The 19,525-nt window shown below is 42.6% G+C and overlaps 1 protein-coding gene across 3 annotated transcripts in view; it reads right to left on the reverse strand.

The window, feature by feature from the left end:
* Window positions 1-19,525, reverse strand: part of ASTN1 (astrotactin 1) — a 295,645-nt gene that overhangs the window by 64,079 nt on the left and 212,041 nt on the right. For all 3 annotated transcript variants that reach the window (XM_040984224.1, XM_040984223.1, XM_040984222.1), the window contains exons 13-16: window positions 18,315-18,509; window positions 16,976-17,103; window positions 9,485-9,589; window positions 7,631-7,819 (exon numbers count right to left, since the gene is read on the reverse strand). In XM_040984224.1, coding sequence (XP_040840158.1) covers window positions 7,631-7,819; window positions 9,485-9,589; window positions 16,976-17,103; window positions 18,315-18,509 — 617 coding nt within the window. The remainder of the gene's footprint in view (window positions 1-7,630; window positions 7,820-9,484; window positions 9,590-16,975; window positions 17,104-18,314; window positions 18,510-19,525) is intronic.

Raw genomic sequence — 19,525 nt, forward strand, 5'->3', positions numbered from 1 at the left:
GATGCCTGGCCTCTCTCCTGGGAGTGGACAAGTGGAGTCTCCACACAAAGGCAGGTTGTGCTGGTGGGAACAAAGCATCTCATGTGCTGTGCTGGCGGTTGACTCCTTTGCCTGGCTCTAATCTGATTTACACCTCCCTGAAGTTATAGGTCACTTTACAGAGATAGCTCTCAGCCTGTGTCTGTGAGGAAGAGAAAGTCATTCTTTTCAGATTTCCCAATGAGAAGGGAGCAACTAATTAGAAAAAAAAAAAAAAGACGTGGATTACAGAATGGAAGGAGCCTTGGAAAAGAAAAGTTGCTTATGCTGAATGGGACAGCCAGATGACCCCTGTGATATGCACTCAAAGCTTTGAAAAAAGGCATAGCTAAGGTCAATAGAAAGTAACAATGAAAGTGATATTGGAAAAGGATGGGAAGAAAGACCAGAGGAAATCCACTCCTGAATGGAGTATTAAAAATAGAAGAAAGAAAGAAAAAAAAAAAGATGCTGTGCTTAGTGTGTTGTGTAGAGGATTAAAATTAAATTCCTTAAAGTTCGTGTCTGAAGAGGGTTCATTTTTTTCTGGTCACTTCTCTAAAAGACTCAGGCTTAGAGCTTCTCACTAGTTTGTTCTGAGGAAGAGATAAAGGATTTATTCCCTCAACAAACCGAAGATGCTAATTATATTCCAAGAATTGTGTCAAGGATGAAAGACCAATAAGACGTGGTCATGCTGTTTCATATTTCCTTCCTGACTTCTATCGAAAGCCAGCTCTCTGTACATATAATTGTGTGTTTTGTCTGTTCCAGTTAATTTAGAAGTCTTCCCTCAAGATAACATGAACTTTATAGAATAGATTTTTCAACGTTTAAAATGAATTTTATTATAGGCAGTGGACATTTGGCCTAGCAGCAAGATATTCATATTCCCCATCAGGGTACCTCATTTGCTTTTTGCAGGATCCTGAATCCAGTTTTGTGCCAATATAGACCAGGGGAGGCAGACTGAGGGCTCAGATGGCCAGGTGTCTGTCACCAAATGTGAAACCTCAATTGCATTCTTGCCTCTGAGTTTAACCCATCCAGTCTCAGGCATTGTGGCCATCTGGGGAGTAAGTCAGGAGATAGGAATTAGTTTCTCTCAACTTTAAAAAAATTTAAAATAAGAGGTTTTATCATAAAGGTGGCATATGTTTGTTATAGGAAAACTAATATGGAAGTTTTTCACAAAAAGCACAAAGGTCTTTCATCCATATCTTTAGTCTTGAAGCAAACATAGATTGGTGTTATGTACAAATGTGGTTATTTCGAAATTATCTAAACATGGTTCCAAATATATACAATGTTTCTGTTTAAATACATACAGATATACAAGCACAAGGGGACTTCCAAATGTGCCATAGAAAGAAATTAAAATACAGTAATGTAGATAGGAAGTCTTCTTCAAAAAAGTTAACTAAAAACATGTGTTTAAAAATATCTATATACATCTCAACATTTTTGCACCAAAACAAAATTACATTGTAATTCTAGTTTCTATGATTTATGTAAAGTACCTTTTGAGAGACAAGATAAGAGATTGTTTTTAAAGACCATACTTGTTGTATTACAACTTGCTTTGTTCACTGCAAAATGACTAGAAAGAGAACATCTGTGGAAGGGTAGACAATGAAATGATTTGTAAAATTACCCGTAAAACGGCGTCTGATTGCCTCTGAGCAGTGCGATGGGATTTTGGGGAAGCAAGAGAGGGAAGAAGATTCATGTTCCATTGTATCCCACTTGGTGAATTTTGACTACTTAAAAGAAATAAACTTTCTAAGGTAGAAAGAGAGACATGATACGCTATCAAGGACATTGTTATAGAGGACAACGATGTTGGGGATCACAGCACGGGGGGATGTGCCAAGAGCTGTGTAAGGAGTCTCAGAAGAAGCTGATAGAGCTTCGTCTTCCAGAACTCCACCTGCAGCCAGAGTTGCTGCAGCAGGAAGGCTTTGTGGAAGTGGTCATGTTTCTGCAGCTCTTGCAGATCAGGAAGGAAGGGACAGTAGAATGCTGGTAGATGGCAGGACAAGCTTAGCCAGGAGGATGCATGCCTTGGCGCAAGGATCCCAGCGCTCCATCTAACACAGGCAACCTGAATTCTGGAACCAGAATTGAGCTCTGACACTGAGCCAGGCATACAGAGCAGGAAAGCAAGAAAACAGGCAGTTTTTATTTTTTTAAGGTTCATTTATTTTTTATTGAAAAGGCAAATATACAGAGAGGAAGCAAGACAGAGAGGAAGATCTTCTGTCTGATGGTTCACTCCCCAAGTGGCCACAACAGCTGGAGCTGAGCCAATATGAAGCCAGAAGCCAGGAACCTCTTCTAGGTCTCCCATGCAGGTGCAGGGTCCCAAAGCTTTGGGCTGTCTTTGACTGCTTTCCCAGGCCACAAGCAGGGAGCTGGATGGGAAGTGGAGCTGCCGGGATTAGAACAGGTGCCTATATGGGATCCTAGCGTGTTCAGGGTGAAGACTTTAGCTGCTATGCTATTATGCCTGAGGCTTTGGACTGGGACCAGGGCAAAGTCTCTGCAGTCCTCACCTGTGTGGGACAAATGACAAGGCTGGGTGGTAAATGACCCTGGTCAGTGATGCAGCAGCTGGAGAGGTTGGAAGATGGGTGTGCGGAGTCCTCACCTTGAGGACCTGTAAATCTACCTGCAGAAGATACAAGACGTCCTTTAGATGTGATTAAGTTGTTACTTTCATGATGGGGAGGCTTTCTCGCATTGTCTTGTCCAGAGTAATCAAAGGAATCCTTCCGAGAAGGGGTGCAGGGGTCAAGGTCAGAGTCACAGGGAAGACCATGTGACTCAGGGTTGTAGTGATGTTTTTTGAAGACAGGAGAAAGACAACAAGCAGATGACTGCAACCAGCCTCTGCAGCCAGAAAGGGCAGGGGTTTCTAGAAAGATCCAACCCTCCTGACTCTTGCCTAGTGCAAGCAATTTTTGATTCTTGGATTCCAGAACTGTAAGAAATTCAATCTTCATAGTTTTAAGCCAGCAAATTTGTGATAATTTGTTACAACAGAAATAGGAAACTATTGTAGGGAGTCAAGTCTCACCACTAGTGCTGAGAAAGCAATGAGGGATTAGTGAAGGCATCAAGCTGGGGAGTGATGCGATTAAATTGCATTTTAAAAAGATAGCAGATGGTGAATGACAGAACAGAGCAGGTTGGCAGGAAAAGGGAGCAAAGGAGAAGCACAAGGAAGCTACTGCAATGGTTTTTAATAACAGCTGATACCTCTAAACTCACACAGCCCTCAAGAAATGAGGGACAAGGAAGAGACAACTATTGAGCATTGTCCTAGTGGGTGTGGACAGCAGAGAAAAATACTAACGAGGACTCAGCTACAGCCATCGTGGCCACTTGGAGCATGAGCCTGCAGATGGAACATCTTTCTCTCTGTCTCTCATTTTCTCTGTAAATCTACCTTTCCAATAAAAATGAATAAATCTTAAGAAAAAAAAAAGAGTAGGAGGCCCACGACGCTTGCTTAGCCATGGAGACAAAAGCAGTGGGGTTTAGATATGGGTACAGGAGAGCTTGGGAAGCTCTCTTTCTAGGAGTCTTTATTTAAAAAAAAAATTAAAGAGCAAGAAACTATGGCTAATGTTAGACAATTGGAAATGGAAGCACGTTCAGCCTGGGGTTGCATCAGACTTCTCGAGGGATAGACGAACCTAAAGCCTGGTCTGAACAAATGCACGGTGCCTTACAACAAATGGGTGCCTGCCGCGTGGGAGGTTCCCTGATAAGAATCTGTCCCAAAGCACCTGTCTGAATTTTCACCTGTCAGGCACGGCCAAAGCGTGCTATACATCTGCAAGAAAACCCACATGGAAGTCACAGAACCAGAAGAGATTTTTGTCACCAATACCATCCTACCAGCATTGCCAGCAGCAACAGCGGCAAGCAACCATCCCAGTATTAGTTGTTCACCATATGCTTGGCTGTGTCAGACAAGGTGTAGTGTTTGCTCTGGCAAATATAGTGATTTTGCAGAAAGAAGAGGATACTCACACTCAGACGACTCACCTGAGAGTGTTTCCCACCTGGAGAGATATTTCCTTAGGGTTCATAACCCTCAGAGATTGGGGACCACTAAGAACCTTATAGATGCACTCCAAATAAGCCACCGAGTGAAGCAAATTTGCCTGCTGACCCTATATGGCCAGCCCCAGGTTTGGGGCTCTTCGCATTGCATTCCATTCTGATAAAATTCCTTTCTTATTCAATCCCAATGCGATGTTAGGTAACATGGATACATGAATTTATTTGGCAGATTTTGAGCATTAGAGCAGACAAGAACACATCATCAATGCTTGAGTCTGCAAAGGTCATGGCAGGGATATCCCCTTCAACCCACCTGTCCCTCTTGTCCGGACTTGCACTCTGTGCCATACCTCTGAGGGTGCCTACTTGTAGGAAGACAATTGACTAAGAGGACAATGAGTAGCCTTGCCAGCGTACAGCCATAGCTAGCTGAAATCCTGTTAAGAACATTCCGGGAGCAGTTGATATGGAAATATACAGACCAGGTTCTCCCTACTCCTCAAGTTTAGATTGCAGATCAGACAGAAGTGCCTGTTAGAAGAACATATTAGTTACCAATTGACCCTTCCCTCCCTCCTCTTTTGCATGCCCGCATGTAAACCACATCTTGTTTCAGCCCCTCCTTCCTGCCTACATGACCCTCAGTCTTTAAAAGTCAGATGCTGTTAATAAATTTTGGCTATTGACCATCGTTCATTAGAGTGAACTAAGTCCATTGTTGCTGGACAGCTAAAATACTCAAAGAATAACATCTCCCTTTGTCTTCTGTACTTAAAGTTCTTAGTAGCATGCTCATGTGGAGGGTGACCAGGAAGGGTAAAATGATTTTAAATATGGGGCCAATATCATAGTACAAAATTAAGCTGCCGTCTTGGATGCCAGTACCTATATTGGACTGCCAGTTCAAATTCCAGCTGTTCTGTTTCCAGCCCAGTTCCTTGCTAATGCAATTGGGAAAGCAGCAGAGGGTGGCTCAGATATTTGGGTCCCTGATACCCATGTGAGAGACTAGGCATTCCAGGTTTCTATTTTTAGTCTACCTAGGCCCAGCACAGCTGTTGTGGGCATACAGGGAGCAAACCAATAGATAGATCTATTCTTTCTCTCTCTCTATCTCTCTTGCTGGGGTCCGTGTGATGGATGTGGAAGACAGGAAGGTGTAAAGAGTATTGTTCCATTGCAGGCAGGGCCGCAAAGAATTTCCTGCTGTGTGGCAGGGCCCGGTAGATGTCTCTACAACCACCTGAATGCAGCTCCACCTCCCTCTGCATGGACACCGGACCACCCCGCTGAGAATTCTATAATTTATTTAGGCATTGTCTGCCTCTGTGGAGTTAATGTTTAGTACCAATGTGAGCTTGGAAGTTGATGTTGCTGATACTGTTTTAGCCAAAGGGCCTTTTATTATTGCTGTCTCTGTTCCCGTTGACCATGTACTAATCAAGGGTGTTCTGTCCCCAGGTGTAGTGGGAATCTATTCTTTCCCTCCTTCTTTGATCTTTAGAAGGCATCCTGCCTTCTGTGATGCCTTTCCTCCCTTAGCTGATTCAAGACTAAGCTGTAGAATGAGGATTGTAGTAGGAATGTGTTACTGATTGATATGTACCTTCTATTGAGAACTTCCTGACCACGGCACCAGGATGGATAACATCCTGCCTTAGGTGAAGCAAACTGCAGAATTATCCTTAGAAACACCCACTTGACCATGACGTAAAAAGCCTGAGCCAGAGTTTGATTGTTTCTGTATAAATAAAGCGGACAGCTTTCCTGCATTGTCCACAATGATCATGGAATCCTAGTGGTCTGTCTCTCTCTTTGTGCCTCATCCACTCACCCTTCTCGAGGTCCTAACTCAGCTGGAGCTGGACTCCAACACTCTCTGTCACTCTCTTTCTCCCTCCCTTCTCGCCTCTGCCCCTGCTGTCACTCTGCTTTTGAAACAAATATAATGAGTGCTTTTAAAATATATATTTAAATTCAAGAGCAGACTACAATAATTCAGAGGTAAGGCCGAGTGATGGCAATAGAGATACCTGAAAAACAAAGTGGACACATAAAAAGGCCTCAACACTGCTTAAGGTTAATTATAAGCAAAGGAGTATATAGTTGATGCTTTCTTGAAATAAATTCAGTGCTTCTCTTATGGGAGACTAGCTCAAAAATGGCAAGCATGGCTTGGGATCAAGAGATACATGCCCTAATTCCAAGGCCATGAGTAACTTTCCTCCTGGGCTCGGTGACACTGTGATGTTTAAGATAGGAGAGTGTTGATCCAGATGTTTAAGATACACCAGAGTGTAGAAGCTCTGAGTAAAGCCAGATTCCTCAATTCCAGAACACTGGGCTCTCACATTCTTTAAGCCACTGGCAGAGAGAGAGGAGGACTCGGTCCTCTGGGCTCAGTCCTCCAGCTCCAGCATGGAAACATCTTATCAAAATTTCCTGGCATTAACACTGCTTTGTGGAAAAAAGTGAAATCAGAATAACACAAAGCCTCTGAAGTTTAAAGGGCTATCGAAAGCCTGTGGCTTGATCTGAGATCAGAGAACTCAAGGCTCTGGGAGGAAACTCCTACAGCATCAATGGTCTAGGCACAGACGCCTGGCTCCTTAAGGAAGACATTGCCTAGCCCAAAGACAGGCTAGCATGCCACTGCTCCCTCTTGAGCAATGCCCATGGAGCTCAGAGATCCAAGACATTTCAATCACAGGGCACAACCATGGTGCCAGCTCTGCTGGCAATGGAGGCCCCCAGTTCAGAGGGATTCTTGATCATTGAATCTCGAGTTTCAAGGTGCTGATGCTTCACTGGTCCCTTAGCAACACACAGACTTACAGCTTGGCCACACTGCAATGGGTATGCTTGGGAGCAAGTTGTGAATGGCAACTTGGAAGTCTTGGCTGATCAAGACTGGCCAGGATTTCCACTCTTCCAGAAGGGGAATTTAGAAGTTTTCGAAATTCCTGTTTCTTTGATTTGGGCTGAATACTAATTTGCTTTTCTGGTAGGAAACAGGAATTTATTAAGACTGTCAGATTTACAAACACATGGGCTTTGGAGACTCTCATAACACAAACAGAGTAGGAAAAAGATGAACTTAAGGTTAGGTCAGGTGATATGAGCAGTGGTTTACCAGGCCACACATATGAGAGGTTGCCAGGCAGTGTATTGTGGCAGCAGTAGGATGTAAAAATAGAGGGAGAGACTGAAACACGCCTCTCCTCTCCTGCTCCCTATAGCATTCTAAGATTTCACCTTCACTATGGCAGCAGACCGGATGGTGGCTGGTAAATCCTTTAGAATGGTCTCTCTCTCTGTACCCGGCATAGTGGCCTTACTGATCTGACTCTCTCCTCCACAACAGCCTCATTCTGAGATTTGGTTTATGCAACTAAATCTTGGAAATTTTAAACAATGATGGAGAAGATTTAGCACAAACATGAATCAGCTCTCTCTCTCTCTCCGACTCCAAGCTTGCTTCTGTGGATTGTTACTGGGCAGCCAGCACTTGATGTGGGCCGATGAGTATGCCACGCACCTTTACTGATGTCTTCGTATTCCAGCCAGAGTCGCCGCTGGACTTGTTTGTTTGGATACCAGATGGAACAGGACTCCTCAAAGCCGTAGATGGCTTCCTGGATGTAATGATTGCCAAACTGGTCCAACAGAGCCACAAAATCAGCACGCGATGTAGCCCCATCCAGGGAGTGGAGAGCATTGTTGAGGGCTATGGAGAAAGATCAACCGAGAGTAGAAATGAGGACTCATGCTATGGGGACATGGATTCCCAAGTGACATAGCCCCAATTGTGGAAACACCTGTGTGGCTCAAAGTGGTATTAAAGTACTGGTTAGAATGATCAGGTGCAGTTCCCATTTAGCTAAATCTGATGTTTCAGCCCCTAAGTGGATATCTTTGAAGCCAGTTGACTTCTCTTTATGCAAGTTAAGCAAAACATTGCAGAATCTCCACTCTCTTCACTTTCTGCCCCTTACGTCATTTTTCGTGCAAATCACAGTTCACAACTTTAAATCAGTTTAGTGAGTTCTAAGAATAGTGTTCAGAAAACAAAAGAACAAATAGCAAAATATAAAAATAGAGATGCAAACACCAGCAGAGAACATTTCACAGCTTCAGGAAACTTCTGTTGCACGTGTGTGGGAGTGTGTGGATGAACAAGGTCATGGCATGAAATGTGGCCAAAATATGTGCAAAATACACCTTCAGGTATGAAAATGGGTGATGGGAAAACAATGAGAGAACTTAGATAAGGAAGTTAATGGATGCACTGCTTGTATGTCATTTCAGAAAGTCAAAAGGAAAAGAAGTGAGAAATGACAAATGGGAGAACGTGACTACCTCTTCCCTCTTCCCTGCCAGGAAATCTTGTTGAATTTGGTGACTTTCTTTAAGAGGATCCCACTTGGGGGAACTATGGCAGGTGGTACATTTTCCAAATACAACCCTTCTGTGTTTGGACAGGCTTACACAGCTCTCCTTTGCACAGCTAGCTCAAGCAGAAGAAGTTGAGCACCAAGATGTACAGCATTTGAGATCAGTGCGTGATTCTGGTCATTGGGCAATGAGGACACCTGATTGGTGAATCTGTCTGGCCACAGTACTTGTGTTGGGTACACTAAGTCTGCAAACAGACTGGAATAAAATACACCTTAATGCTTTCCAGGTGTTCTGCACCAGGAGTTGCCACTCCTCTAGCCCCCATCAGTATTAATAACAACTCCTTTGTGTTTATAAAGTAAATTTCTGGGATATTTATATCTTATATCCTTAATGTGTCATTTTTCTCTATTCAAAAAGTGGTCCTCTTGTGAGTATACATCTTACTTTTCATCATAGCCTTTATTTGTCCTCTAACCTTCCCATTAGCCTCAGGGCTCTCTCCCTATTACGGACCCTAGGCTGTAGGTAGGCTTAGCGCTCACTACCCAAAACTTTTCTAGATACACATTAAAATATCTTTTTCGCTATCTCTCTGTGTCATTTGATTGCTGTTAAAATTGTAAGCTGTTTTCTACTTCTTTCTCTCTTCATTTGCCCTCTTTCCCTTATTTTTATTATTTGGAGTTTTTAAGTTGTGCTATTTACATGTAGAATGTTGTATTCTGTCAATAGTGAAAAGTCTGTTTTTGTATATCTTCTCTCCTACACTGTGACCCCATGAAAAAAAATGATACCTCCTTGGGTTCCAGCCTTGCTTTTTCAGTCTCTTCTAGAGTCCAAGATAAAACCTGAAGTTCAGTCTGAAAATAGGAAGGGACCCAATTCCAGCCATGGGCCTCTTAAGGATAAATCTAAGTGGTCCTGTGTTCATATTTAACTGGGACTGCAGGCTGAGCAGAGATGGGGTGGGAGGCCTTGCTTCAGAGCTCACCCTGGGAGATGGCCACTTGGTTGAGTTTGATGTGGTACATCACAGACCGGACCTTCCAATGTTGCAGCACCGGATATCCAGACACTTCACTGAAGTTTACCATGCCTGGGGAGACAGGAGATGCAGGTTCAGTGTGTGACATTTCATGCACAAGGTTCAAGTTCAAAACTGTGAGCCAACTCAACCAGGTGAGGGGTTGCAGTTGCGAGACGATACCAAGACTGTCTGGAACAAAGACAATTCCTAGACTCGTGGTCGCAGCTGCTTCAGTTCACCGAGCCCTTGTTCTGTGCAGGCCCTTTTTGTATGTTAAACCATCTGATCTTTGTGAGATAGGTGCTACTGTTTGCATTTTATAACTGAAGAAACTGACTCAGGAAGAAGATATATTTAAAATTCCTAAGGTGCCAAATAAGCTGAGTAGAGGTGCCACATATGCCTAAGGTCCAGGTCAGGGTTCTTGGCCACTTTGCTCTAATATCCTCATAATAGATTATATTAAAGTGTGGGCTTTACTGTAACACAGCGATGTTTTAGTCTTTAATGGTTTCAGTAATTGACTCAGCTCACATGCCTGATAACATTGATTTTTCTGTCTCATTTAACTGATTTGTGTTAAGTATTTAAGGTTTAATTACTCTAAAGCTGATAATACTTATTTCTTCTCTACCAAAAAGGACAATGTCAGGATGACTAAATCATTACTAGGCAGGGATGGCAAATGTCAAGTGTCATTCACACGCCAGGTGCAGTGACAGGCGCTTTGGACCCCCTTTTCACTGACGAGAAGACAGAGGCCTGAGAAGCAAGTCCCAAGGTCACTCAAGACACATATCCTTGAGGCTCCAGCAGAAAATTTCAATGAGAGTCTCTTCCTTGAGTACCTTGGCGAAGGAGCCATTCATATAAATACAAAATGCTGGAGAAATAAAATAATTAGGCCACAGGAAATAAAAACACCTTGTTTAGAAAAACAATTTTAACTTTACCACTATTTTTTGGTATATGTGTAAGTTATAGAAATAGACACAAATATATGTGTATGTACAGATAACACATACATACAAAATGTAATGGCAATTAGTGATCTGTAGTAAATTTACATATATACTACATACAGAATATATATACAAATATAAAGGCAAGAAGACATATGTAGCTAATTACTCTGCCATTTTGATCCATGTTTCCTTCAGGCTAAATCAACTAATTTAATACTTAAACTGGATGAGGAGTAGGCAGGATTAATTAGCTGCTTGTCAACCCTGATCAAATTAGGTGAGTAATTACCAAATTTCCATTTCTGTGTGAATCATATGGGAATAATTACTGGTAAGGCAAAAAGGAAAAGGTCAGGAAAGGTGCTTGGTGAATCAATTGCTTCAATTTTATCTTAGGCAATCAAAGACAAGTTACCTGAAATAAGAGTTTTTCAGTCTTTTTTTTAAATGGTCTTCATTTAGGGAATTCAGCTTCCAAAGTGTACAAGTGAAATTCCAGCCAGACAATTCAAGATTTTAGCCACATGCCTTAGAAATGCATTGCTTCAGAGCTTAAGTGTATGCAATGTGCAGCTCTGCGTGATGCAATAGGTATTCTCTGGTTATGTAAGCCCATTTGCAAAAAATAATGAATTTCATAGAAAAAGCTGTTTCAATTAATCATTTAAAAAGATCTCTGTGAGTTGTTTGCTAGCAAAAAGGGAAACAGATAAAAGATATGAAGGCCAGAGCCCGGCGCTACAGCTCAGTGGCTAAAGTCCTCGCCTTGACTGCACCAAGATCCCATACATATGGGATTCGGTTCTAATCCTGGCGGTCCCGCTTCCCATCCAGCTCCCTGTTTGTTGCCTGGAAAAGCAAATGAGGACGGCCCAAAGCCTTGGGACCCTGCACCCATGTGGGAGACCTGGAAGAAGGTCCTGACTCCTGTCTTTGGATTGGTTCAGCTCCAACCATTGTGGCCACTTGAGGAATGAACCATTGGCCACAAGATCTTCCTCTCTGTCTTTCCTCCTCTCTGTATATCTGACTTGGCACTAAAAATAAATAAATCTTAAAAAAAAAAAAAAGCCAAGAAATATGCAGGCCAGAGTTTTAAAACTGGACAATTTTAGAAAATGTGAACATTCAATCCATGTATTTTCCTTCTCAGAAGCCACATTCTCTCTCTGTTTCCCAGTTAGGGGATCTCGTGGTCCCCTGTCGCTTCACTTGTGGAGTGAGAAGTTTAGCTGAGATGATCTCTTGCTTCCTTTGTAACTCTATGACCCACCCCCCACTGGATAACTTTGATTACCGTCAATCATTTGTTTCAGTTTCCATGTTTGAAAAGAGAGGATAATGGCATTCTGCATCCTTTACAGGTGGGCTCTGAGAACAGAACAGAAAGCCAGGCAGAACAGCACTCTGAGGAAAGAAGAAGCATCGTGCAGAGGCGTGACCTCCATAATGTCGCCACCATCCTCCTCCCCCTCACTTCTCCCCTACTTGACGGTTTCAAAGTGGTGCTTAGGATACAACTTCCTAGGTTTCCGTTCAGAACTATATAAAGGTGGAAAAGTTATAGAAACAAACCCAGGTGTGAGGTAGGCATTGGGATGATGGTGTTCCACACTGACCCCCAATAAGACAAACCACTGCCCCTCCAACACTCAACTGCTGGAGAATAATAACGTTGGACTGCAGGCAGGCAGCGCCACAGGCAATAAGACAGCACATATTCTATAGCCACTTACAGGTAGTATTTCCACTGGTAAACAAGCAAGGCGTATTTTACAGTGTATATTTTCTACCTGAGTCATAGGATACTTTCTCAGTGTGTCCTTGACATGCAGGCATGCTTGGTTATTTCCTTTCCTTTACTGTTACTGTGGGACACATTTCTGCTGAATGACTCTTTTTCAAATAAAATAACTTTGTCTTCTCAAGAAAGAGCATTATTTTTTTCCCTGCTTATGCTTGGGGAAAAAAATGACTGTGAGATCTTCTGAGCAAACTTGAAGGAAATAAGAGAGGCAAAGAGGGGAACACAGGAGAGGAAAAGAAAGAAGAGATGAGAAGGGAAGGGGAAGCAATTTTTTCTTTCCTGTGACTTTATTTGAGATGCCAGGTGGATCTATGTTAGCGCAAAATGCTCAAGTCCAAAGACCGTTTCCTTGAGATGGATTTGACAAAGTTCCCAGGGCCCAAAGTCTTCAATCTTTCCAAAGATTTATTGATTGTATCAGCCAAAAGGCCTATGAATGTGGCCAGCATGCTTTACCTCCTATGGCAATATCTGGGCTCCTCCTTTTTCTCAGTTGAAGACTGACCTATCAGTGTACAATGACCAGGTCATGAATAAAAATAGTGCCTTGGCCCATGACTGTGGCCATCAGCTCAGGAAAAAGCCCGTTGTCTACAACAACCAGCCACGAAAGCCAGCCTACGACCTATCATTTCGTTTTCTATGAGGGATCTTCAAAAAGTTCATTAAAAATGCACACTATGAAGCATCTTCAAAAGTATTTCAATTTTTGACACCACCATAAGCTTATCTTTGAATTCCTTATTTCCAAAAACGTTTTGAAATGCCTCCTGGAAATCAGACCATGATCTCCAGCACAAAAAGAACACAGCAAAAAAAAAAAAATCCTCATAAGTATTTACTCAAACAACCAAGACATGATTTAAAACTGACCGATCCCTTAATTTTAATCCTGTTTCCCACATACGTCCAACCATAGAACACATACTTCCTCACCAAACACATGTGACACCCATGTCTTGTGATTCCCAGTTTTTCTCCCTCTTGAAGCATCTCTCTTTTTCTACTATAACCTTCCCCCACTCTTCTGCCTGTTTTTGAGGTGTAGGTGGCTAGGTCACTTGCTTGAGCGGTTTGTAATCAATAGTCTTTGCTCATTCCCATGGGATTGGTCTTCACTTATTTCTGCACAACTTACATCACATCAAGGCTTGTCATTCTCAGAGTGTTTAACTACTGTTTTCATGAAGATTGATGCCATTAGCAAGATAAGACACATAGATCAGTATTTTCTAATGAATTCTTGGCAAACTGATAGTCTGCCAAGTGGAAATAAACATCACCTGTGGAAAAGACTAGTTGTTTAAAGATTTATTCATTTATGTATTTGAAAGTCAAAGGGGAAAAGGAGAAAGAAAGAGAAAGAGAGAAGAGAGAGAGAGAGAGAGAGAGAGAGAGAGAGAGAGCTGGGCCCTGGTTTACTCCCCAAATACTTGCAACAGCGAGGTTTGAGGCAGACTAAGTTTGTAAATGATGGACTTCATCAGAGTTTCCCAGGTGAGTGACAAAGGTTCAAGCACACAAGCCATAATCTTCTGCCTCCTAGGGTGTACACTGGCAGGAAGCTGGGTCAGAAGTGGAGACGTGACTCATTTCCAGGTACTTCAATGCAAGATACAGATGAGGTGGCTTAACTCACAGGACCATGATGCTTGCTCTTTTCCAATGTATCGGAAGATAGAACCCATGTATTATTAGAAGTCTAAGTTTTCATGGGAAAAATGGTTTGGAAATCCTGATATAAAGGATTCTGAAACCACTTCAGCTCTAAAGTCTTCTAAGCCTATTTGTTTAGGATGATAATGATGTATAAATCATACTCTGCGATTCTCAGGAAAGATACAGTGAAGATGTTTCCAAAATATCAAGTTAATATGGAAGAAATTTGTTCAAGCTCTCCGTTAATTCATTCTGATTACTTCAAATTTTATTTAAAACAACTCCAATTCCTGATGGCACCAAGGAATATACATGATTTTGATCTGACTGGTACAATTTCCTAATCAAAAGGGATTAAAAATAAGTACCAGGTAGAAAATTAGCTGGGTTAGAAGGGTTCCCTCCACCCTTTCAGGAAATGTTAGGCACCACTGCTTCAGGACCATGGAAAACAGAAGCATCCTGAAGCATCCCATCTGGGCACCTGTCTGGTCCTTTTCTTTCCAATGAGCCCAATCAGCAGGTGTCTGTGGGCAAAATGGGAGAAAGATGAAGACTTTGCTGTGTATTCTTCCCTTTCTGGATACCTCTACAATGTCCTCTAGGCGCTGCATTGGCACCTCTCTCCGTAAGGACTCAGGAGGCATGTGAGAGCGATCCTGGTGGGTCTGGAAGCAGAGGTTCTGCTTGTGTACTGTCTGGTCTCCACGTGCCACCCTAGTCCTCTTCCCGGGGCATTTTATATGCAAGTAGTAAGTGTCTCAGGAAGTGATATGGAAATAAGGAAATCGGAGTCTCCAATGTTAGCAATGAGGGCTTCAGGGAGCACACCCAGTGGTTGAACTTTCATTTTTCGTGTGTGTGTGTGTATCCATGAGTGTTGTTATCCATGGCAATGGATTCTGAAGCTATTATTTCCTAGTGTGGAATACATCTAATTATTTTCTCTCTAGCTCCTTTTCTTCTTAAAGGCAATATTGTGTGATTTTCCTACTGTTTTCTTCCTACCTGGAGAATTGAGTTATTTAACATTGAGCTATCACAATGTGTCAAAAACTCTTCTTAAAATTTCATAAATATTAATGCATTTATTTCTTATAACAATCCTATGAGAAGGCACTATTGCAATACTCATTTTTATAACCAAGGCACAGAGAAGTATCTTGTCCAGAACACATAGCCAATGAAGAATCGAGAATGGCTGCTCAGGTCGAGAAGCCGAGCCACTAATCACTGTGCTATGCTGCTTCAGATTGACTTGGAACCCCACTCGGGTCTAAAGCTGGCAACTGGAAGATTTCCATCCTCAGATCAACAAATTTTTCAAAAACTGAAGGAGAAAAGAGAAGAAAGTACAGAACAAAGGGGGTAGGGGCATGGGACAGGGAAAAAGGACTCACAAGAAGTGAGCTGAGCCTAAGTGGAGCAGAATGCAAAGCTGGCCTTCACAGCAAGGGATGCAAAATTCCACTTGGCTGCCTCTGAAGAGTGTGTGAGACACCTTGACGCCCCTTCTTTGGCTTTGAAAATATAACCTGAGGGTTCCTGCCTCTCCGGTTACCCACAGCTTTGTTACATGAGCTCAGAGGAGCAATGTAATAGGCTCAAACAACTTGGAGGGGCAGGCAGCTAACCTCATGGTAAGACAGCTGCATCCTGCACTGGAGTGCCTGGCTTTGATTCCTGCTCCAGCCTCCTGACTCACAGATCCTGAGAAGCAGCAGCTGGGGGCACTGGGAGCCGGGTCGCTCCTCTTTTTGTCAAAGGTATGCATGGAGTCCCACGTTCTTGGCATTGGCTCAAGCCATCTTGGGCATTTGTGGATCAGACTTCTTTCTCTTTCTCATAAACGAATAAATGAATATCTCATGACACTGAAAGGCACTATTATCTCATAAGGTGAGTAACTGTGAGATAGACTATAGTGTCACACAGCTAGAAAACAGGAGAACTGGGATGCAAATCCAGGCCCACTCAACAATCACACTCTATCCCTTCGGTTCCATTCTAGTGCTCCATAAATGATTTCTAGGGACTCCAACAGTAGTAACCATGAAGGTAGCAGTGTAACTTGTCCCTGCCTCCACTATGAGTGGTTACTTCCTAGAATCTGCACTAAGAGCTCTAAATTCACATTTATTCTTTCTTTGAAAAGAATTCTTGTGGGGCCTGGCATGGTAGCCTAGTGACTAAAATCTTCACCTTGCATGTGCCAATTTGTATCCTGGATGCTCCGCTTCCCATCTAACTCTCGCTCGTGGCCTGAGAAAGCGGTAGAGGACGGCTCAAAGCTTTGGGACCCTGTACCCATGTGGGAAAACAGGAAGAAGCTCCTGCATCCTAGCTTCAAATCAGCTCAGCTCCGGCCATTATAGCCACTTGGAAAGTGAAGCAGCAGTTGAAAGATCTCTCTCTCTCTTCTTTTCTCTGTAAATCTTCCTTTCCAATAAAAATAAACTACACCCTTTAAAAAAACAATGTTTATTAAAATAATTCTTGTGAAGCTAGCAAGGAAAGATCTTATTATGACCAACTTGCAAATGATAACATTTGACATGCTAAAACAGAATTCTACTAAAAACAATCTCATTTCAGTTCTACAGTTGAGCACTTAGTGTCTGTCAAGGAAATCACCAACTTGGAAACCAGAATAAGAAAAGTTGAGAGTCTTGATTTTGGGGCTGGTGTTATGCAGTGGGTTAAGTGTCTGCCTGCATCCCATATGGGTGTCAGTTCAAGTCCCAGTTGCTCTACTTCCAATCCAGCTTCCTGCTAATGCAATGGACGATGATTCAAGTGCTTAAATCCTTGAGCCTGAGTTGTGGAAGAAGCTCCTGGCTGCAGCCTAGCTCAGACCTGGCACTTGCAGCTGTTTGTGGAGTAAACTGGAAGATGGAACATTTCTCTCTGCTTCTTACTCTTTCTCTGTAATTCCTCATTTCAAATGAATAAAACTTTAAAACAAAATTTCTTAATTTTATGAAACCATAAGCAGCTGGTTAAACAAGGCGGGAGTACACTCACCAGTGAGGAAGTCAGGATCGGGAGTGGGCTCTGAGATTTCTTCTAGGCACTGATTTTCCAAGGGCACAGTGGCCACCACGAGGCCGTCTGGCAATTGCTGGTCTATTCCTCGAGCAAAGTTGTTTTGCCTAAAAACAAAGCAAGCCATAGCTTATGAACAGTCAAGTGACTTCTTTATGTCTTGGCAGACCACCTGCATTCCAACCTACCAGGTGAAAATTCTTCCTAGGCCAAAAGTCTCCCTCAACCAATCTCAACGCTCATGACAGGAATGAAGTACATGGGGTGAGGGCTGGGGGAGATGAAACGAGACATAAGCTAGCTGAAAAAGGCAAAGAATCACTTCTCACTCTCCCATTGCAGTCCCCACTTTCCGATCCCTTCTCTGCATGACTGGGCACACTCACTGCCCTTGTTAGATACAGACTGCAGACACCACAGGATTGCTCAGCATCTCACGCACATCTTGGATAGACCAATTCCCAGGCTATCAGGGAAAACACTGCTGAGTCTCCCTTCTGTAGCAAAAAGAAACTGATTCTCAGAACTGGCGGGGACACTCGCCGTCAGTTCGCTTCTAAGTGTTGCTGCCAAGCACTCGTTTCTCCCAGGACACTGACCTCACCCTCATCATCTCCCGGGGAGCATTACCTCATTGCTTCTGAGCAACGTGCATCCAAATGAGCGGAGACAGGACTCAAAGACTCTCCCAGAAACATTTTCAATCAATGATGGGAATATCTTGCTCTTAGGAGCTACTGACTCTCTTCACTGAGTAATTTTATTAAAGTTCCAATTATATCTACCCAGTATTAGACATATTAGAAATTAAAACACATTTTTTAATTTACTAATTCGTTTTAAAATGGCAATAACAAGCCTATTCAATGGTCACGTGCTTTATAAGAAATAAATGGAATAACACTACTTCATATTTTTGCAAGTTTTTATAACGTCTGACCACAGACATCAGCAGTATTCTCACATCTGAATTCAGTGTGCTGCAACAGGTTGTCAGGGTAGAGCTACGTGAAGCAAATCCTAACTGACTTGAACATCCACCTGAAAGGGTTGCAGGGGCCCTGGGCCTCTGAGCACCACCATTCCAGACTGACCCACACACTGCTCTTCCCTTTGGTTTTCCTGGCTTTCCTTGTGGTCTCTACCTGGGCATGGTAAAATTTCCTGGCCACTCAAACAACACAAGCTTGTTGGATTCTGTATGGGAGAAGGAAGAATATCACCAACAAGCCCACAAACTTTATACTGAGCAGAAAAACTCAAGGAAACAGATGCCCCGACAGCCTCCACGAATGAACTCTACACACGTGAAGTTTACCTGAATGTTCCTTTCAGCACCTGTCCAACAGCCACCTCCCCGGAATGATTGTTGTAACCAAAGAACATCTCCCCAAACAGAGTCTGGTTCATGGGCAGCTCCCTGCTTTCCACACAGTCTCCTCCCTCTGGGCACGTCTCTGTGATAAGTTGACACGAACGTCCATCCACAGCCAGCTTGTAATCCTCGATACACCTGACGTGGTGGAGAACTCAAGATCAGAAACTATTTCCTCAGTGGACTGTGCAGACAAGCCAACTCAATCAGTGCTTCTGAGAGAATGTCAGACGGTCAGAGATTACACATATTCCTATTTGACCCTGACCTGTGATGTCTTAAGCCTGTAAATTGAGGCTTCTTCCACTATGTGATCACACATAATTGCTCATCTTTATTTTGCAGATACTTTTTATAGAACTTCAAAGTATTCCCAAATAAGCCAGGACAAAAAAAAAATCTTTGAGACTAAGCTTGTAAGTAAATCTACATATTGAAACGCAAGATAGTCTAATGCTTTTCTGAAGACCCTTCTATACAGCCAGACCTTCCATTTGTTTGGAAGGTAATTAGGCAGTGAGAAGAATGACACTGTGCTTAAGAAATTAATAACTTTCTAATCTGGTCCTGTGACAAGTCAACTAAGAAATTAAAAAGATTTATCATCTCCTGACTGCGTTCTGTATGAATGTGTCCAAATACAAGATCGACCCAGAGACACTCCCTCTCCATTCAGAGCAGTCTTCCTGAACTAAATGGATGCTGGGACACAAGGTGTGAGCGCCTGGTGCACCACTGGCTGGGAGCTGCCTCCTCGTCATGGTCCCCATCATGCCTGTGTGGTTACTCTAACGGAAAAGGAACGCTAATGTGGGTAAACACGGATCAACAACCCATAAGCCATTAATTGACTTATTAATGGATTATTTGTAGTTATATTAAGCTCAAGTAAGGATGATTTCTTTGATAAAGCTTGCTATCATTGAAAATGAATTCTGAGTCTGTAATTAGAGCTACAAAGAATTCAAAGTTTAGAAATGCTTATAGTATGAAAGCACGTCATTTGTTAACATCCAAAGCTGAACAGTCTAAGAGAGTTCATGGAAAATGCGTATTATTAAACAACTGTGCACGGACAAAAATGTTTTTGCAGCAAAACACATTTCTGATCATTTTATTTTCCATTGATTTTGAGGATTAGACTCAAACTGTTG

Source organism: Ochotona curzoniae, unplaced genomic scaffold, assembly GCF_017591425.1.
Source record: "Ochotona curzoniae isolate NIBS_2020 unplaced genomic scaffold, NIBS_Ocur_1.0 contig_4105, whole genome shotgun sequence".
In the NCBI taxonomy this organism is placed as follows: domain Eukaryota; kingdom Metazoa; phylum Chordata; class Mammalia; order Lagomorpha; family Ochotonidae; genus Ochotona; species Ochotona curzoniae.